The sequence below is a fragment of the Cladophialophora carrionii genome (assembly GCF_000365165.1).
Source record: "Cladophialophora carrionii CBS 160.54 unplaced genomic scaffold supercont1.11, whole genome shotgun sequence".
Taxonomy (NCBI): domain Eukaryota; kingdom Fungi; phylum Ascomycota; class Eurotiomycetes; order Chaetothyriales; family Herpotrichiellaceae; genus Cladophialophora; species Cladophialophora carrionii.
In genome coordinates, this window is record NW_008481818.1 from 603,562 (window position 1) to 624,023 (window position 20,462).

At 54.8% G+C, this 20,462-nt stretch overlaps 8 protein-coding genes across 8 annotated transcripts; 3 read left to right on the plus strand and 5 right to left on the minus strand.

Moving 5' to 3' along the window:
- Positions 1-40: 40 nt before the first annotated feature.
- Positions 41-1,953, plus strand: G647_09942 (uncharacterized protein; the record flags this gene model as incomplete). The annotated part of the gene is made up of 5 exons (XM_008725934.1): positions 41-259; positions 350-983; positions 1,091-1,305; positions 1,375-1,482; positions 1,576-1,953. The coding sequence occupies 5 exons, from the start codon at positions 41-43 to the stop codon at positions 1,951-1,953; spliced, it is 1,554 nt and encodes a 517-aa protein (XP_008724156.1).
- A 1,370-nt stretch (positions 1,954-3,323) lies between these two features.
- G647_09943 (uncharacterized protein) lies at positions 3,324-5,921 on the plus strand (the record flags this gene model as incomplete). The annotated part of the gene is made up of 3 exons (XM_008725935.1): positions 3,324-3,420; positions 3,473-3,527; positions 3,584-5,921. 3 exons carry the CDS (start codon positions 3,324-3,326, stop codon positions 5,919-5,921), a joined length of 2,490 nt encoding a protein of 829 aa, XP_008724157.1.
- A 615-nt stretch (positions 5,922-6,536) lies between these two features.
- Positions 6,537-8,348, minus strand: G647_09944 (uncharacterized protein; the record flags this gene model as incomplete). The annotated part of the gene is made up of 3 exons (XM_008725936.1): positions 6,537-7,739; positions 7,893-8,063; positions 8,199-8,348. The coding sequence occupies 3 exons, from the start codon at positions 8,346-8,348 to the stop codon at positions 6,537-6,539; spliced, it is 1,524 nt and encodes a 507-aa protein (XP_008724158.1).
- A 937-nt stretch (positions 8,349-9,285) lies between these two features.
- Positions 9,286-11,005, minus strand: G647_09945 (uncharacterized protein; the record flags this gene model as incomplete). Its single annotated transcript, XM_008725937.1, has 2 exons — positions 9,286-9,920; positions 10,012-11,005. 2 exons carry the CDS (start codon positions 11,003-11,005, stop codon positions 9,286-9,288), a joined length of 1,629 nt encoding a protein of 542 aa, XP_008724159.1.
- An 836-nt stretch (positions 11,006-11,841) lies between these two features.
- Positions 11,842-13,065, minus strand: G647_09946 (uncharacterized protein; the record flags this gene model as incomplete). The annotated part of the gene is made up of 2 exons (XM_008725938.1): positions 11,842-12,284; positions 12,330-13,065. The coding sequence occupies 2 exons, from the start codon at positions 13,063-13,065 to the stop codon at positions 11,842-11,844; spliced, it is 1,179 nt and encodes a 392-aa protein (XP_008724160.1).
- Positions 13,066-14,105: 1,040 nt separating this feature from the next.
- G647_09947 (uncharacterized protein) lies at positions 14,106-15,830 on the plus strand (the record flags this gene model as incomplete). Its single annotated transcript, XM_008725939.1, has 1 exon — positions 14,106-15,830. One exon carries the CDS (start codon positions 14,106-14,108, stop codon positions 15,828-15,830), a length of 1,725 nt encoding a protein of 574 aa, XP_008724161.1.
- Positions 15,831-15,896: 66 nt separating this feature from the next.
- Positions 15,897-17,045, minus strand: G647_09948 (uncharacterized protein; the record flags this gene model as incomplete). The annotated part of the gene is made up of 1 exon (XM_008725940.1): positions 15,897-17,045. One exon carries the CDS (start codon positions 17,043-17,045, stop codon positions 15,897-15,899), a length of 1,149 nt encoding a protein of 382 aa, XP_008724162.1.
- A 631-nt stretch (positions 17,046-17,676) lies between these two features.
- G647_09949 (uncharacterized protein) lies at positions 17,677-20,319 on the minus strand (the record flags this gene model as incomplete). The annotated part of the gene is made up of 1 exon (XM_008725941.1): positions 17,677-20,319. One exon carries the CDS (start codon positions 20,317-20,319, stop codon positions 17,677-17,679), a length of 2,643 nt encoding a protein of 880 aa, XP_008724163.1.
- Between the last annotated feature and the right edge of the window lie 143 nt (positions 20,320-20,462).

Here is a 20,462-nt window from a genome sequence, read left to right on the forward strand (position 1 = left end):
CAACCCGGTAATTACTCCTCCTTGCTCGTTGCCGATAGGAATGTATCCAGCATTCGCGTTCTTCGTCTTTGCATCTGTCCTCGCACTGGCATGGCGGTGGTCAACCAGAACAGATATCCCCAAGATCAAGAACCTGCCTGAACTTCCGGGAGTGCCTATCTTTGGAAGTCTACTTCTCCTGGGCAAACACCACGCGAGAAATTGTGCGAGGCTAGCCAAGACATACGGCGACGTGTTCCAAGTGCGTCTGGGGAACCGGGTGAGTAGGCTTGCATCCTGCACCCAAGGGTACCCTGTTATGGTACCCAGGGTATGAAGGTCCCAACTGACGGTTGCGTTCGGTGTCCAGCGATTCATCTACGCCAACTCCTTCGAGGCGGTCAAGGAGCTGTGGATCAAGAATCAGTCAGCGTTGATCTCCCGGCCAAAGACGTGGACGTTCCACGACGTCGTCTCCGAGACTCAGGGCGTGTACACGCTTGGCACGTCGCCTTGGAGCGAGTCTGTCAAGCGCGCCCGAAAGGCCGCCGCCACGGCGCTGAACAGACAGGCCGTCCAGACGTATTTGCCCTTCATTGACCTCGAGTCCGCGAGCAGCCTGAACGAGCTGGCTCAACAAGCGAAGCAAGGCTACGACATCGACCCGAACGGGTATTTCCAGCGGTTTTCGCTCAACATCAGCTTGACGCTCAACTATGGCATCCGGATCCAGGGCGGCGTGCACGACCAGACGCTCAACGAGGTGGTTGCCGTAGAAAGAGAACTTGCAAACATCCGCGGCATTGCGCACGGCTGGCAGGACTATATCCCCTTGTTGCGCCTCTGGCCGGGATACAAGAAGAATGCGATCCGCTTCCGTGCCCGACGGGACGAGTATATCCTGCGCTTTTTCGATGCTCTCAAGGACCGCATCGCGGCTGGGACAGATCATCCGTGCATTGCCGGCAATGTGCTCAAGGATCCGGAGGCCAAGCTGGCTGAGAGTGAGTACAGTACACCGCAGATGAGATGCCTCCCCTTCCTTGCGCCCCTTTCTTTCCTCTCTTCCTCTTTTGGTATGTCTATGCAGCTTTGATAACACCTCCTGCAGACGAGCTGAAATCCATTTGTCTGACCATGGTGGCGGCCGGGCTCGATACATTGCCCGGAAACATCAATATGACGATCGCATACCTGTCGTCCCCTCATGGCCAGGAGATCCAGCAGCGTATGCACAAGGAGATCATTGAGGCTCACGCAAACGAGGATCCGTGGCACGGGTGTCTTCTAGAGGAGAAGTCTGAGTATGTCGTCTCCTTCGTCAAGGTACGTGTGCATTGCTCATCGGCCGGGTTTCCGTTGCGCTGTCTAAACGGCTGACAAATTCCGGCACAGGAGGTCCTCCGCTTCTGGTCCACATTGAATCTGTCCTTCAACCGCCAGAGCGTCAAGGATATCAACTATAAAGGTGCGGTGATCCCGGCTGGGACGCCGTTCCTGATGGTGAGTTACGCGTCCCCGTACCATTGTACCCGCATCGCAGTTGTGCCTGGGTAGCTTCGTCGCGCAGACTAACGACTCACGAAAACCGTGTAGAACATGTGGGCCGCCAACCACGACGAGACGGTCTTCAAATCGCCGTTCGAGTTCATCCCTGATCGGTTTGTCGGCGTTTCCGAGGCAGGTCAAGGGACACAACATTTCGGCTACGGCGCTGGAACGCGCATGTGTGCCGGTGCTCACCTGGCGAACCGCGAGCTGTACGCCATATTTACGCGGCTGATCCTGGCGTTCCATATCAAGGAGACACCATACGTCAACGAGAGGCCTATTCTTGATAGCATCGACTGCAATTCGATCCCGACCAGTATGGTGACTCAGCCCAAGCCGTTCAAGGTAAGGTTCATTCCTAGGGATGCCGCGAAGCTGGATCAGTGGCTTCAGGAGAGTTTCGATAAGACGGCCTACCTTTGAGTGCTTCAGACCGAAGGGACTGGACCCCTTATATTACTCGAGAGTGGGCTGTGGTACGTGACTTTGTTCGAGCACTGGTTCAAATTCAGCTGGGCCGGATCAAGAGGAGCAGCCAGAGACCTATCTAGGTCACACCCAAGCCTTGCTGCTTGACATAACTCTGACCATAGTACCTTTTATCGAGTTCAAATCCTGATGAGTGTAGCAGTAGGTGGATGTCCACGTCGTTTGGCGTAGCATAGTGGGAAATGGACCGTCGGTTACCGTATGAATCGAGATTGCAACGTCTTCGGCCGTCCTACGCACTCGCTGATGAAGTCGACGCGCTGACAAGAGATGTAATTAGCTGGCCTTGATGCAATAGGTCGCCTGAATGAGACATCCCTTTTGATCGGAACGCCGAACTTCTCGCCTCGAACGCATCCGCGGTCTTTCACCATGACCGGCCGGAACGCACAGGGGGCACCGATGGGTTCTGGCTTACGTCCTCACATCAACAAGCGACTACTATGCTCACCCACAGCTGTTCCGAACGTTGAGGATCAGCGTACAGTAGCAGGACTGGACAGACGGAGCTCCAATAAGCACATTGCCGTGTCGTTGATCGCGATTCTTATGATCTCCAAATTGGAGAACAGATGCAGATGGCCTCGTGGTTAGCCAGCGGGATTCTGACAAGGATAGCCCAGTAGATATAGTTGATCAGGTAAGGCACACGTGGAAGGAAATATGTCCACCACCGACCCATCGTAGATCAAGCGTGTTGCTTCCAAGCTCAGGTCGAGACGGTTCACCGGCGAGATTGCCTCTGGGAGGATTAATGACCGGTAGGGAGCCGATTATTGTCTCATGGTGAACGCGAATACATTCCGAGCAAGAGGTATATCAAACGGCTCCTAAGGAAGCCTTCGATGACTGGGCAATTCCGGGTCCGCTGTCCGTAAACCCTCAGGCAGACATGTCCACTACCAGATTCCCACTAGGGCCCTTGTCATAGTCTCCTGCCACCCGGTTCAGCTTTTCCAGCTTGGACGGAGTACGTCTTGGTCCTTGCCCTGACGCCCTCCCGAGTTGTGAAGTCTACACTGACTTAAAGGCGGTCTTCGGGCTGCCGCTTCCCCGAATTGGAGACTCGGCGGCCCCCATGCTTACCTAAGAGACCGGAGGCCCCCCAGCGGCTATTCTGGGGCCCCGCATGGGCGTTGTTAGTGGGCATGCTTAGTGACGAATCCTCAGTTTGGGCGTGCCTAAGCACCGACCAAGCCTCGCCCGCCTTATGACTTCCACTTAACATCGCCTCGCCGTCTCCTCTTTCCCCGACTTTTCCTCCCAGGTTCTAATTACCAACCACAGTCGGATGCTGCCAAGTCATGGAAAATGGCAGAGTAGCTTTGAAGACGTTTGTCTGTCATCGATGCGATAGGAACTTCGCCAGGTTGGAGCATCTCCAACGTCACGAAAGATCTCGTAGGTGATCGGGGTGAATCAAAGGACAGTGACAGGCTGAAATGACTGGCAGATACCAAAGAGAAGCCTTATCACTGTGTTCTATGTACCAGAGCCTTCACACGCAAGTATGTGGCATGCAGCGTATTAGGGTGACGACAAAAGTCGCTTACTGATTCGCAAGAGACCTACTGACGCGACACTTCCGGCTGCATCATCATGGACCTAAGGACGCTGGCCAGCGAAACGAGTTCAATGCCGATCTGGATCAGGGCAGCTCCAGAGGCGACGACGTGGATGAGTTATGGACCGACGCCAGAGCTGTGACACGGCTCGCCTTGACAGCAACCAGCATTGAAGAGCCCACGTACCCAAACGAGTCTTTGACCGTCAGAAGCGAGGAACAGCGACTTGCCGATGACATCTTCGAGGATGTTGCGGCTCCATCACAACTTCATGCTGAGGTCGGAACAGATATGGGGAGCACTGGCATCGACGGTTCTTTCTCTGATCTTGATTCAGGCATTTCCAATGTGATACCCAGCCAATTCGGGTCATTCGCTCCTGACTTCGCAGACGACTTCTCGGCATTCATGGACGCAGTGCCTAATCTTTCTTACACGTTCTCACCTACATACCAACCCTTGCCGGTGTTCTTCAACGATCCAGACCCGTCTCTGCAGGCCACTATCATGGCGGGTAATGCCTCAGTGGGCGTCGAACAACACAATGGTCCTCGACTCGAGAGACCGTCATCGTCGCTACAAACCGACTCCATGTTGTCCCGTTACGGCTCCCGGCTTCCTTCTCTTCAGCCCGAGGACAAGCCCTTAGCCATCACTACGGACAAGCACAGGCTGAAATTGAACGATCGCCACTTCCTTGTGACGGCAGATTGCCGGCAATGGCTCATCAACCATTGTGTAGCCTGCTTCGGCGACTCTGTCGACCCTGGCTTCACCCTCCCCTCGCGACATGCCCTATCCCGTTACATTGGCAGCTATTTCAAGAACTTCCACGACCACTACCCTTTCTTTCATGTTCCCACAATGCGGATGGAAGAAATGAATGCTGAGTTGCTCCTGGCAATCGCAGCACTCGGAGCTCGATACACACGGGAGGAAGATGCTGGGAATGATCTGTACACCACGGTAAGGTCGATAGCAATGGAGAGACTTCGCAAGCATCGAAACACTGGGGTAGCCGAGCATCGAAGCCGACGTGGTTCAAAGTCCAGGAACGGCGTCAATCAATTCGACCATGACCCGTCCATCTCTGAAACTGGTGAGGGCGAGGCTCAGATTGTACAATTGATGCAAACATTGTTGCTTCTGATCGCAATCGCCACGTGGTACAAGCGAGAGCCGGCTGCAGCGGAAGCACTATCCATTCGTAGCGTTCTACACTCCCTTACCCAGGAAGACGACGCGCAACAGAAGCAGGTCCCCCTAGCAGGTGATTGGAGAAGCTGGACGCGACACGAGACTCTGAAACGAACCCAGCTTGTGATATTTTGCTTATTCAACATTCACACCATCCTCTTCGACCTCCCGCCTATGACGCTAGCAAGCGAACTGGACCTCGATCTGCCATGCTCCGAAGGAGAATGGAGAGCAGCTACTGAGCAAGATTGGCATGGTCTGAGAAATGCTAGCATTCCGGAGGCGCCCCACCAAAGTTTCAAAGAGGCTCTTGTCGATCTGTTTGCTGGCAATGAGGACTCGAACAAACCATCTCAGCCAAGTGGAGCAGGGTTCTCAGCCTTGGCCGGATGTGCGCTTATCCACGCCGTTATCCAACAGATCTGGCTCGTGCGCAATTCTCGAATTCCCTCCCTCAAACACGGCCGGAGAAACCTTACGAGCGAGGAAATCAACACATTCGAGTATGCTCTCAAACGCTGGGCATATCATTGGGAACGGAACCAAGAGTCGTCGATGGACCCTCTCAGCCCGGATGGACCAGTCACTTTCACGTCGACGGCTCTTCTACGACTAGCGTATATCCGTCTCAACATGGACCTTGGGCCCGTAAGATCGTTGACCAGTTGGGATCCGGACGTTGTCGCGCGGTCGTTGCATCAGAGTGCGAAAGCCGAACGGAACGAAAAGCTGACCAGAGCTGCGCTGCATTGTGCTCATGCCCTCAGCATTCCCGTCAAGCTTGGCATCAATTATGTTGCCCAGACACAGCTGATACATTGGTCAAATCAGCACGCCCTGTGCTCTCTAGAATGTGCCCTGCTGCTGGCGAAATGGCTCCAAGAGGTTAGCACGACAGAGCCCACTCCACCTCTCACCGCCTCCGAAAATCGAGTCTTGGAGTTCGTTGTGCAACTGGTGGCCGAAACCGAATACAAAGTCAGCTGCCAGCAGATCCTGCAACAAAAGAATCGCTTGAGCGCCATGACTGTCCGCTTATGGGCCAAACTATACCAATCAAGCAGCGTCTGGGAGACGGTAAATCTCATTGGGAGGTCGCTGCAGATCTATGCAGAGTTGTTGGAAGCCGACGGTAGGTAGGGTTATTACGTCGACATATATATAACCTGAATTGTGTGCCATCGTAGGAATGGGTCCGTTTTGTCACGGACATCTGGTGGTAAGGTCACCGTTGCAGCCTACGTGCCTATGTACCTACCATAGTCGTTCGCAGAGCAGATCGTGGACCTGAACCTGGTTTAACAGGCTTTGAACATAGCCACAAACTGAAGTCTTGCCGACCAATAAATACCGACACGCCTCCCGTTGCTGCGCCAAGATGTGACTCGGTGCAACAATGAAGCGGGAAACGGGGAGATCGGGATACGCTTCAGCGGCCACCGACGTGTGCAAAGCCACAAGGTACGTCCTATCGTTGTGGGTCTGTTTAGCTCGATATGACACTGATGACTACTGCAAGCTCAGGCTGCTTGAAATGGTTGGGATAGGATATCGCGGTGTGATGACAGACTCTATCACTTCGTTTAGGTTCTGCGTCTCTTGGTTGTCTTGGTCCGAGACTATCTGAACGGCGCGTCTATGATCTATCTGGCAAGTAGATCTCTCTGGTTCAATGGTGACCAAAATCGCCACCCTTTTCGCTCGTGTCCCCAGTCCTCTCTCCTTGGGCCCCCCCCTTCTAGGCTTTAGGCTTGTCTACAATGTGTAAATGAAGTCCGGCCTGTTATCACCCGCGACCCAAATCTGCTCAGGCGTCTTACCCTCATGCATACGGTCCCGCTTGCCGCTCTTGCGTTTGGCATTCTCCATCCTCAGCATGACGTGCATGAAGATGGTGCCGCCCAACAGGCAAATGACCTGATAAGCCAGCACGACACCGTGGCCCGTCCAGAACCGAGGGGCCTCGCCCGTGATGTAGATGTTGGAACTGACGACGCCGTTGAGATTGCCCCAGCCGACGACGATGCCGATGACCACGCCGCGCTTGTACACGCCCTCGATGTTGTTCGCCGCCCAGGACAAGGTGTTCGCAATGGTCGGGTAGATGCCGACGGCGCCCAAGAACGTGCCCGCATACTGGACGTGCGGATCCTCCGTGGAGATGAGCATGACGAAGCCGACGATGCCGCAGCTCACGACGGCCATGTTGCAGTAGCCGCGCCAGCGCGTGCGGTCGGCGAACCAGCCGATGAAGATGGTCATGGCGGCCGCGACGGCGTACGGCGGCACGGACAACAACTGGGCGCGCGTGCCCTGGTAGCCCATGCCGCGCAGGATGGTGGGCAGGAACAGCGAAAACGCGTACAACGGACAGAGACAGCCCATGTAGATGAAGGCGTAGCCCCAGGTCTTCCAGTCGCGGAGCGCGGCGAAGATGTGGCGGCGGTCGTACTCCTCGGCCGAGCTGGCCTGCTTGTCCATGGCCAGGCGGCGGCGCACGCGGATGCGCTCTTCGGGATTCAGGAATCGCGCCGTGTCCGGCCAGTCGAAGACCATCCACCAGCAGAAGCCGCCGACGAACATGGTCGCCAGGCCCTCGATGATGAAGATCCACGCCCACCCGGGCTTGCCGCCGAGGCCGTCCATCTGCGCGATCGCCGCCGCGAGGAGCCCGCCGAACGACCCCGCCAGCGCGGCCGCCGAGAAAAACGTCGCCGCCCGGATCCCCAGCTCCGTGCGCTTGTACCAGCACGAAAGGTAGTAGTTGACGCCGGGGAAGAGGCCCGCCTCGGCCAGACCCAAGAACCAGCGGCATGCGAGCAGGCCCGCGTAGTTCTGCACGAGGCCCATCAGCGTCATGATCAGGCCCCACAGGAAAATGATGGCCGTGAAGAAGATGCGTGGCGTGAGTCGTTTCAAGAGGATGTTGGTGATCGGTTCCGCGAGAGCGTACGAGATCTGCGTTGCGTGGTTGAGTGTGTCAGTATGTATTACGTAGAAGCGTGGACAACCACTTGTAGATGGGTCGCGTCCGGCTCATCACTCGCCAGCGTACCACTTTCGACGTGAAATTGCATCCCATCCCAAGGGCCAAGGTGAGGGGACACTCACGAAGAAAATAGTCAACGTGTTATTGTAGTCGTGGCCCGCCATGCCGAGGTCGTCTTCCATGCCTGCCAGTCTGGCGTTGCCAATGTTCGTCCGGTCCAAGAAGGAGAGCAAATACAGGAGACACAGCCAAGGGATCAGCCAGCGATCGACTTTCCACATGAGCGCGCGGTCCTGGGGGAAAAAAAACCAAGGAGGTTAGTAGGTACGTACTAAACTCTGGGGAAACGAATGACATCGGAAGAGGGGCAGATAAAGGCGGGAACGCGATATCACGGGCTGAATAAACACTACAAGTACAGCACGTACGATTTTCTTCCTCTCCTCCTCGCTCTTCCCGGCGTCCGGGTCAGGGAGGCCATCTAGACTTTCGGACCGTTCAATGCGGACTTCCTGGTCCTTTTCGTGAGAGAAACGGTCCTCGTCTTTGACCTTGACGTCATGGGGGAGGGAGGACATAGTGAATAGCGGGTTGAGGAGAGGTGAGAGGTGACGTCGTGGCGTGAGGTTGAGTAAATGGATACTGTGCCAGGCTCAGTAGGGCAGGGCCAGGTCAGACAGGCTCCGAGAGAGAGGCCTTGAAGACAGAAGAGAGATGACAGAGTCGCAGAAGCAGGACGCCAGAGAAGGGGTAAGCGAGATACTGTAGATTCCCGCGGTTCCGGCCTTCTTATGTAGGACGCACGCTGGATCGTAATCTCTGGACTGTGCCCGGTGGACTGGTCGCATCCCCCGCCCATGCCAGGATCTCAATCCACATATGTACGGGTGCATGGTGCAGCAACCTCAGAACCTTCCACGAAGATCCGGGGTATCTCGTGCACGCGAAGGCGCGAGGACAATCAGATCGGCTCGCGGCATTGCACGCCGATGACGTCCCCTCTACCGCTCGACGCGCCCGTCCGTTGGCCATGGGAAATCAAGTCGAAGATGCAATGGAACGTCTTGGTGGTCTTGGTCCAGAGTTAAGATCACGGCACTACGACGAGGCGGAATGCGCGCTCTATGATTGGGCCGTGAGAGTTACACAGGGCAATCTACCCCGTCAGCCGTGTCTTGTTGTCCGCAGCGTTCAAGGCTTGGATTTTCTTGGAAGTCCGAGACGTGTGGTCGCGGAGGACGTCTAGTGGCTTGGAGGCCAAGACGAGAGCAGCCCCCAGCCCGTGATAGTCGGTGTGGATGCCGGATTTAGCGATTTCGGCACTTGGAGCTGCAACGTGCAATGCGCGTGGCGATCGAGAAGGGGCAGAAGGGCAGGCAGACACATAGGCAGGGCATGCACAAGAGATTGGCAATGTGCTGATTGCCAAGACGAGACATTGTCTGTACTCGGTATATAAGAGTGCGTGCGGGTTCGGGCGCCCAGATCTCTGCCAAGAATACACCACGCACAGGATCAGTACGGTAGCTGACAACGCCAATTGTCGGCGATATCAGGATCTCCTTCGCCTGTGTACTTTGCCTGCATGGGAAACATACAGATCGGTCGCTGCCGATGTATGCCGGCCGTGACGGTGTCATTGTTAAACTTGGTCGCAATTATAGACTCCGGTGCCGTCCCATTCTCTCGCCATTCCAAGAGGGCCAACAACGCGTCGTGTTTAGAATCACTATATCCGGGTACACTCCAAACTTCTGGGCCCAGCTCGAAGGGTTGTCCGCTCGAGGCGATGTACCACGGTGCATCGACGGCTGTTCCTTGACAGTGCTGCATGCCTGGAATCAAGAATAGACGATACCAATCGTCCAGGACAATACCTGCGGCACCCATAGTTCTCCAGATGTTCTTGTACAGAAGCTCAGAGCTTGCAGTCGGTATCAGACCGTCCGCCAGGCCGTGATATTGGATGATCTTGCCACCGCGGTTGTAAAAGCCGGTCAAGTCGAAGCCGACGTTGGCTTTGCCTGGATTGATTCTGTCCGCGTCGAGGATCACTTGATACGTGAAATCGTGCCAATCCCAAGTGGTGTCGTTGTAGAGAAAGTTCTGGATCCAAGCAATGCCAGGCTGTGTCGGGGCTCCTGAATCGGCTGTACACGCAGGATACATGTCAGCAAGTCGGGAGCGAACATGCAGGGACCTTGGCCTTCTCGTCATGAAAGAGGGAGCCGGCGGACTTACTGTTCAGCAGGAAGCCGTACTGGGCCTCAGAGCCCAGCTCGTAGTGTGGAAAAACGAAGGTCTGGTTGGCCTCCCACCAATCATTATAGATGCGGTACAATGTGTCTAGCTGAGGTGCAGTAAGGCATGCACTCTGATTCGAAGACGGGGTGCAAAGAAGCATTTCTGGCACGAAGTTGCAGCCTTCGGGGTCCGAGATGATGCCATCCTTGAAGCCGTCCTGAGGGTCGCATTGTCGGAGGACCTCCGCTCCAATCACTGGGAACAATGATGATGGAATATGCGCAGGAGCATTGGCGGGGAGGTTGGATAATCCTACAGCGGTGTTGTCTGGTTGAAGATGAGTCGTCCACCAGGCAGGTGCTCCCGCCAGGATGCCGTCAAAGTCCTCTGGATACAACTCAATGTCTCTGAAACCTTGTCGACCACCCGTGGAACAGCCAGAATAGTACGAGTAATCGATGTTTGTGTCATAGTATGCATTGGTGATCATCTTTGCGACAACAACTGAGCCGTGCATTGAGCGATAACCCCAGTCGAGTTGAGCCTCGGGATTGTTGAGTGCCCAGCCTGCGTCGAATGAACCGGAAATGTGGCCAGTGTCCGTCGACATAGATGCGAATCCATATCGAGCGTTCGTGCCCATGTCATTCCAGTTGATTCCACCTGCATATCCCCCATTTCCAGAGGCTATAAAGCGATTGTTCCACTGATTCGGTAGAAACAGGCCGAAGTTATAGGACGAGGTGTTGGAGGATTTGACGTTGACCGTCACCACGCACAAGGCTGGTAGACCTGTGTCATTCATGGGAAACTCAAGGTCGGCCGCGCCGCCACCGAAGGTAGCATTCTGCTGTAGAACCTGAGCCAATGTGACTGTTGCTCCCGCATAACTCGTAACGAACTGTTGTATGGGCGGAATGTCGCAATCAGATAACGCGGCCATGGCGCATATCGCATGCAGGCCAAGGAGATACCAAGGAAAAGCTTGCATTGTAACCATAAATCTTGCCGACACAGTTGGACGCAGGTACTGTCATGGCTGGGCGGCGCTTTTTGTATAAAATAACCTTTGCAGCTGTCCGACTCCGCGAGATGGGACCATTCCCCGGATTCTTCCCCCAGGGTGCTTCCCCAGGTTTCCAGATTCACTGTAGCGCCCGAATTTTGCAGAAATAGCGTGATACCGAAATACCACATGTGGAAAAGCGCGTTCAGCTGCGTACTACGTGTCTCCATCGTAACGGGTGAAACTGCCGGCTGTTTGTGCGCCGGCTAATTTTGGCGAAACCTGACTGGCTGATATGGGAGAAAGAGCTCGACTGCGTGAAAAGCGACATGCGGGCGGTGGGGTACAACGGGTATATGTCGGTGGGAAATTCATACACCTAAAGCCGGGTAAAGCGGTTCTGCGTACTGCATTAATGTCACTGGGAGTCTCCGCAAGACCAGACCGGAAAGATGTCCGAGCATGCCACCAGGATAGAAGTTACAGTATAGAGGCTCCGCGGTTGTTTGCAAGGCCAATGAAGGTGAAGATCGTGCCGTCACAAATGGAGTAACTCGAAGTGTCCGTGACAAGTGCTTGCGAAAAGACAATATGCCGAATGGTTGAGTACGGACACAGAACCGGAACGCGGCATCTAGCGACCGCGCAAGTGTCTTCATTTCCGGGTCGTCCGACAGGCGATCGCTTCATGTTGTGGTGGTCGAAAAGAACAAAATAGCTCGGCAGCGGTAGGATTGGTTGGCAGTCGAGAAGACCTGTAGGTAGAGACTCGGGTTCTGCAGTCTCTGGGTAGGCTCAGCAAGTACCAACCGTTCTTCTCCTCACTGCTCATGACCCTCGATATCTTCCATATCCTCATCCTTATGTGGCCATAGAATCTGCCCACCCCACACGGCCTTGATGTTCAATGCCGCCACCCACAGCCAGACAGCGCAAAGTATAATTGTCATTGCCGAGCAGACAGCCTTGATTGCATTACTTGACAGTACGTTGCAAATGTGTATCAGGGCTATGGTTAGTCCAGCATTCGGAAAGATAAGAGCCCACCAATTCAGCGTGAAATGCGCGTGTTTATAGCCATGGACGAAGCCGACCAATGAGATAGCGAAGAACCAAAAGCCCACAAGCCAGAGGAAAATGCCCCCTGCCACTCCAACGGCTTTCCAGATGTCCCCTACTGGGATGGTGGTGATGCCGAGAAAGCCTGACGGGAGAATGACCTGGGCTTGGCTGCCGAGATTGATCAGGGCCTGAGACGTGTACGCTGTCAAGGTCAATAAAGCTTCGGAGAACGGGCAGAACAACATACCTGCGGGTCCGACAGCCACAAACATACCCGGTCGTTTGGGTTCATCGGGTAGCAGTCCACTTGTAAGCCTCGTGATGTACAAGGTGTATTGCATGAAAGCAAAGCACCATCCCAAGCCTTGGAAAGCAATGCCGCCAATGAGAATTGGTAGGGCAGCGGACGGCCGTGGCTGACTGTACAGCAAGGTGCCTGCAAGTGGTCCGAGAACGAGGAACGGGTAGACTGGAAGAATCCACGCCGGCATCATCTCGTGCACAGGCAGTTGCTCGAGATCGAAGATGACATGATACTGGAAGATAGAGACCAGCATGACGCAGGCAGCATATAGCCAAAAGAGGACTTCTAGCGTTGTTACGAGCCATTTCCCACAGGACGGGACGCCATATGCTTGAATCGAGTAGATGATAAGGGCAAGACTGACCCAAAAGGTGCCAAAGAAGAAACTCTCATTTCCGTGGTGTAATGACCTGCTCAATGCTCCTCTCTTGAGGCAGAAACGCAACGTGATAAGTGCTGTAAACGTAGCGAAGAGGACCAGGTCAAGAATGAAGACAATCTTTCCGATAGTTTTCAGGCCGTGAAAGCCGTACGGTTGCTGGGACAGGAGAGTTGCCATCGCGCCAGTCGACATTGTACATTCGAACCATGACCATGTGAAGTGTGATATTCGTTCTCTCCAGGTGACGCGGTGGCCCTGGTAGTTCATCGATATGGAGTCGAGGGTCTTCCGAGGCATTGCGCTGGTAATGGAGGTTGCTGGGTCAAACGAGGCTGAGGATTTCGTCTAGTGGCGCGTAACGTGCAGGGAAAGGGCCGAGTTTCGCTTTTGGAAACACGAATGATAGTCGAATGCGCAGGGAAATTTCAAGCGCATGCAATGAGAGGTAGTCGTAGAACTCACGGAAAGGGAGGAAGTGACTTACTTACCTAAGTCGTCGGCCATGGTGAAAGCCGCAACAGCATGACATCGTGAGCTCGAATGAGGGCTGGTCCAGCTCCACAACGACCTTCACGTCCTGGTTCCACAAGGCTGAGACCCGCCGAGATGGTGGACACGAAGGGAGAAGTCGTGACGATGTGCATACCCATTGTCGCTTGGCACTGGTCTGGTCTTGTCGTCATGTAGCCGGACATCGCTGCCCACCCCCACTGCCCCGGCTTCACGAGCGACACTGATCGCAGCGTGACGCAGGGGCCGAGAAGTTAGCAGACCTCTCTTAGACACTGTGAATATGTCTCGCATTGTTATGCCGTCGAATCGGGAGTAGTATCGTGGTGTGAAATGAGCTGATCGAAAAGTGAAAGTTGAGATTTTCTCCGTGACGAAAGTAAAATCAATTAAGCATCCGCAGTGGAAATTGCAGACCACGTGACCGAGCCGCGCTGATCTGATCAGCTCCGTCCTTTGAACTCTTTGTCACTCCTTCATTTCTCGGATCACTGGCATTGCCGCCTTCAACATGACCACCACGAGGTCAGCCTCAAGGCGAAGTAGAAATCACCGAGGTGTTTATAGATCTCCGCATTTTCAGAACAAGGTCCTTTACTGGTAGAACTCCAACATCATGTCCAGCTCGTCAGACCCGGGCGGACTCCGCCTTTCTCCAAGTTTCCGAGGACGTAGGATCAGACGACTTGATGGAGATGAAAACAACGACGTGACGCTACCTGACTGACTGGCTTTACAATCGACAAGTCATTCTCACGACGTGCGGTACGTTGGACGGACTTGCAACCACGTCTGTCCCCCTCACCAGATGAGCGGGGGTGACCAAGATGCCACCGTCCCGGTCTCCCGCTGACAATCAGGACCGTACAGTCCTTGTACCTTCACACCTCGGCCCAAATGTCCTTCCTAATAGCCCGTTCTTCAGCAAACTCCTGCGCCATGCGCGCCGCGACCGTCTTGCCATCCGAGATGTCGACCTCGGCCTGGAGAAGACGTACACCGACATCCTGTCCGACGCTCTCTGCTTCCGAGCTGTTCTGGAAGGGTCGTTGGCCTCGGACACTCTGAGGGCGCTGAGGGACGGCGACGAGGTCTATATTGGCGTTCTGGCCGCGGGTGGGTATGAATTCACCGTCGCGGTGCTGGCGGTGCTGGCGATCGGGGCAGCCGTGGTGCCAATCTCCACCGCCGCCCCAGTCAAGGAGGCCTCCTACTTCGTCACCAAGTCGAGACAGGTTCTCCTCCTGGTAAGCGAGGAAGTCGTTCACCTCGGTCGCGATATCCAACACCATCTCCGTACTACTGCAAATCTGCATCTCCCCTTCATCCCGATCCTGTCCAATCTTCCCAAACAGTCCAAATATACGGCCTTTGATATGGTCATATCATCAACCCATTTCCTATCCGACACTGCCCCCGGAGTCGTCATTTTCACCTCCGGTACCACAGGACTGCCAAAGGGCGCTGTGATGCGCCGCTCCTACGTCCACGAAACAGCCCTCGCAATTGGCGAGGGCTACGAGGTGTCCCATAATGATGTCCTTCTCCACGTCCTCCCAGTCCATCACACCACAGGCCTGCAGACCTCCTTCTTTGTCTTCCTGGTAGCAGGCGCGTGTGTAGAATTTAAGCGCGGGGGTCTCGATCCCGCGTGGGTCTGGAACCGCTGGGTACAGGGAGGACTGACGATTTTCTCGGCCGTGCCCACGATCCTGCTACGCCTGAAATGGCATTACGACAAGCATCTCGCCGTGCTGCCTGCCCTGGACCGACGCCGGTACGACGATGCAGTGAACCAATTCCGCGAGATCATGTGCGGGTCTTCCGCCCTGCAGGACAACGTGCAGGAGTTTTGGACCGATCTACGTAGAGGACGCGCCATTCTGACGAGATACGGCGCGACCGAGTTCCCGGGCTGTTTGAAGGTCCCGGCCAACGCGCCTGGTGATCTACCCAAGGGTTGTGTGGGCTTGCCCGTGCCAGGCGTCGAGGTGCGGCTTTCCGAGGGAGATTACGGCGAACTCTTAGTCCGGTCGCCGTATATGTTCAGCAAGTACCTGTTCGACGTGGAGGCTACGCGGAAAGCGCATGACGGCGACGGCTTCTTCAAGACGGGCGACATCCTACGACGAGAAGGGAACTATTACTTCGTCGTGGGACGGGAGAGTGTAGACATCATCAAATCGGGCGGATACAAGATCAGTGCGATTGACGTTGAAAAGGCGTGTCAGAAACTACCCTACGTTGACGAAGTCGCTGTGGTGGGTGTTGATGACGAAGAGTTTGGACAGAGAGTCGGCGCCATTGTTGGCTTGAAGTCGTCCGCAGAGGCCAAGGACCTTACCATCCAGCGACTCCGCACGGACTTGAGAAATGGTTTGGCAGCGTATAAGCTTCCCACGATATTGAGAGTCGTGCAAGGCGAGTTACCCAAGGGCGGCACAGGAAAGGTGCAGAAGAAGATGCTGGGCCCTGCCATGTTCCCAGCGGACTGGCGGTCACGGAAGGAGGTCCAATACTGGGACAGCAAGGAGAAAGGAGCGAGGCTGTAATCCAGGCTTGTCAGAGCCGATCTCGACGCTATGAAATCCTTGAATGGTCAGGTCTCCACCACTCGCTCATTCAACCCTTATGCTTCTCCTTCCCTCGACAGCATTAAACCCCACTCCTCTCAGGTTCCAGTCTCCGTCCGGCTTTTCGACGTCCATGGTATTCCCGCCCTTGTCCGTCGCTTTCGACCAGATACTTATCCCCTCTTGTGGCAAATTTCCGTCAACGGGAACGCGGCATTCCCAAACAACCCATGCGAATTGCCCCCTCTGCGTGGTGTCCCCCCTTGGCACGGAGGATGACGCGGTATTCTCATCCCCCTCATCGAGGATCGAGGCTTGATGCCAGGTCCCGCCGCGGTCTATGGATACCTCTACCTTAACAACCGGACCATCCTTGCCCTGAGGGATTGCATATCCTCGCACATAGACCATTCCCTGGTCGTCCCTATGAAGAACATCCCCGTCCTGTCCAGGAACCGCAACGACCGAGTTGATGGGGTTATCCATCAGGGGCTCAGCTTCCTCCTTGATCCGCCCTTTCTCTTCGTCGTCTTTGGCCGCCTCAATCCTCTGGGCAATCTCCCCAGAGAGAACCTTGTAGTCTTGCTGTTGATAATGATTTCTTGATTCCTCGGCCGAGACGGTGATGGAATCGAGCCATTTCACGGATCGAGCACCGATAATCCCCGGGACGATCACTCTCAGCGGGTATCCATGCTTTGCCGTAAGAGGTTTGCCATTCATATAGGTTGCAAGGAGACACTGTCTTTCCGGATCGAGCGCCGTGGAAAGCGGGATGCTGGCCCCGTAATACGTATCGTCCTGAGTTTCTTGCGCGGACGCAAATTGGACGTGCAATCCATGGAATTTCTCCTCATTTGTTGGCGACGGAGCCGTGATGCCGGCCGAAAGGAGCACATCTCGGAGTAATACACCTCCCCAGACGGCGTTCATGACCGCGCCATCACCCCAGTCAATGCCCTGAACTTCCGCTACTCGCTCGCGCATTTCATGACGACGGTTCCCCGCGCATTGCAAAGCGGCCATGACACTGCGGTATTTGAACCGCGTTGTCAAATCGCCAACTGAGAAGGACACGTCGATGCTGTTAGGTAGAATTTCGCTCGACGCTATAGATGAGTCGGACCTGATGTTCAGCCTGTAGTCTGTGGCGTCCAGGTGTCGGATGGGGCCGTGATTGCGTTCGTACGCCATAGCCTGAGGATGAGATCTCGATTCAGAAGGGGTCAGGAAGCTGGAGGGACGAGGTCAGTCAGTTCGTTGGAGGAGAACACGCAGCGGCTTCCTTTCTCCCTTCCGCGAGGTCACGACAATATCTGTCTGCTCTAGGAGGGCGGATACCTTTCTGTGAGCTTTCCAGCATCAGGTTCCCTGTTGATGGGCTTTTTGACGGAACCATCTTCGCTTGAACTCATCCTCAGAAGTCTCCGGCTAGACACGAGCGGGTGGGTAGGAGTTCGTCTTTGTCGCCAGCCTCAATGAAAAAGTTAGAGCCAAAATGGCTGGTCTCAGCATCGATATGAAACTTGTTCCCAAGTCGATCCTCTCGAGAGCACTGATGTACTCAAGCTAGCATTAGCAATGGATGGTATTCGAAGCATTGAAACACACGCGCCACTCCGCATCTATTGTGCTTGACGTCACTGGATTCCGACGAACTTTGATTGGCTGACAGTTTTGCCATTTCGAGGTAAATGGTTCGCAGCAGGACCCAAGGGTAGAGCAAAGGCCCCCGGACGGTGAACCGTACGGCTCACAGCTATGTTTTCCAAGAGACAAACAGACACAATGCGCGCGCATAATTCTTTCCAACATTTTCAGTAGGCTATTTCTTCCCCTTCTTTCCCTTACCCTTCGCCCCTTCGTCAGTCGTGCCCAAGATCGCGTCGAAAGTGATGTTCGGATTGAGTATCGGTGGCGGTCGTGAGCTGCTGCGCACCGATGGCGGAGCCTCTGTAGCCTCCAGCCCTAGGTTGACCGAAATTCGATCTCGACTCGAAGGACGGAACCCTGGAGAGCCAGGCGGCGATATCGGCCGCAACAGTGGGGAATGTAGAGGACTGGCATGCGGCGATTGCGCAGGGCTGGCGGACGGCGACTGAACAAGGGCACTGGCAGGCCGGGGTAGTAGGCCATTCGTATCGGCACGATGGAAGGTATCGATCACGGCATGCTGAGGTGATTGTTGGGTCCATTTCGAGGCTTCCGTCCAGCAGTGACTGCGCCGATAGACTCCCTCCACGCTATGGTCTATCAGGTCCGCAGGGAGACTCACGTAGCCACCACCGTTGCTCACGTTGTACCACGCTCGCGAAACTGACTGATCTTCTTTCAGCCATGGCCTACCTCCCCGTGGCGCCACGCAGAGGTAGTATTCCACCCCTTCGGTATGCTTCAGGTCTCTCGCATCCACAACAGTCATTGGCAGTGCCTGAAGAACTGCATAGACGAAAAGCCACTGCCCGCATCGTGCGTCTACAACCTGTTCCAATGTTTTCCCCTTTCCCAGTTGACGCTCATAGTTGAAGAAGTCTTGAATGAAGGTGCTTGCATTGATCGACTCGCGATTGTATGAACCCAAGAGCACTTCATTGATTTCATTCTCCTTCAGCTTTTTATTCGAGGCAGCTGACTTGTCAGACATCAGCACGTGCCGGCGATTGAAACTGTTGGAGAATTGTGGAATCAGAGGCGTGTCGAAAGGAACTGGAGGCAAGACTGGCGGAGTTGCTCGGTCATACTCGCTCTCGATGCGTCTGATGGCATGCTGAATGGTCTCGTTCTGGTCGCTTGTCTCTGCGTCTTCATCCATGGGCGGCATGTCTGCTGTACGAGTTGTAAAAGAGGACCGGTCGACGAGGATGTCGTACAAGTCTGTAAGATCCTTGTACAGCTCCCGTAACAGAATCCGGTTCAGACCGCTTTCTTCAAAGTTATTCTTCTTCGAGGATGCCTTGGGTGGCCAAGCACCGTATCTCCGCCGCAGATACGACAACATGAAGCGCCGGAAATCTAGAAAGGCGGCTTTCCACTCCTTGAAACGAATCAACTTGGCTTCTGTAGCAGTCTGCGAGTTGGCGATTCCTGCAAACATCGAGGGGAAATCGAAGTCCTCCAGCTTGCCTCTGACCACCAGTAACCTCTGCTCGAGGTCGATCTGTGCACGCTCCAAGCGGTTCCTGGTGATGGGAGACATCATTTCATACTTCGGGCTCTTGATCGATTTGAGATCGGCCAGCCTCCCAACAGCGTGGCAGAACCCCTCGTTGTACAAAGGCCAAGATTTGAGATGTTCGCCCAGTACGATTGCCTCGATTGTCTTTTCTCGACTTGATCTTACATCTGCCAATCTCAGCTCGTCACAATAACGTGAGAAGCTGTTGTACGGCACATCGCCCCATGTGGAGCCGTCCGAGTTTGAAAACCCCAATCGCTTGAGAATGGTACTGATCCCCATAAAGATGGAAAACAGGGACAGCTGCCTGTGCGTCGACACGAGGGCTCCTCCAACAAGAAAGGCAAAGAAGTTACGGTAGAGTACGACAAGCTCAAAGTCGTCGCCTTGTGGTTCTGATTCTGGCTGAGACAGGTCAGCGTCGAAGGCCATAGGCAGGTAAACATGCTTTTCCTCAGTGAACGAGGTGACGATGTTCGGTACCGAGAAGTTGGTGGTGCGATAGGTTGAGCTCGAATCCTGGGATGGAGGACGAATCTGTTGAGGGCTCATAGACAGCGCTGAGAAGGGTGTCTGGATTTGTGGAATGTCACCATTTCTATCCACCGGAGAAGTGGGAGACTGCCTGCGCAAGTTTATGAGCGAACTTGAGTCAGCAAGGAGGGCCGAGTCGATCCGAAAGCAAGGGCCTTTGCCTGAGGAAGGTGGGTAGAGATAGATAACAGTATCCCCGCGGTCGTTCCATAAGTCAGGGACTCTCTCGCCTTTGGACAGAGGCGCCAAGTCGTATGGCATATGATCACGGATACCTGCTATCCAGGCCTTAGATGATCTTGGACCATCCTCGAATCTGTGTTTGTCCGATTTCCCTGGAAGCCAACTCTTCTTCTTGGTGATCTTGGCCACGGGAGATGTAGCGGGGAGACCTGGCGAGCCGGTATTGCCAGGTGGTATCAATAGATTGGGTGTCTGCGGCCGACTCCTGCTTCCGTCTCGACTATGTGCGCTGCTATTCCTACTAGTTGGTCTACTGTCGGTCCCGCTTCGATGGCTACTCGGAGGGCGCACCGAGCCGGACTCGGTCAAGAGAGGAGGAGGAGCGAGGGGAGGAAGGCCATCATTGAGGTCGATCTGCGAGGATGAGGTAAAGCGGGATTTGTGTAGCTTGTGAGGTGACTGAGGAGCAGTTTGAGGCGAGCTGGCCGTCGCTGGTGTCGCTTCGGTTTGCTGGTGGTGATTATGGTGGTCGCCGTCCCGCGACAAAGAGAAGAGCGACGATAGTCTTTTCGCCATTGCGTCTGTAGTAGATTGTTCAGGTAGCTAATCTCTGACGTTCCAATTTCAAAGGCATAACGTGGTGTGAAGCTCAGTCAGCCGGCAGCCTGTGGCACTGCAGCATGTCATTTGCGCTGTGAAGCGTTCAGCGGCTTATGCGG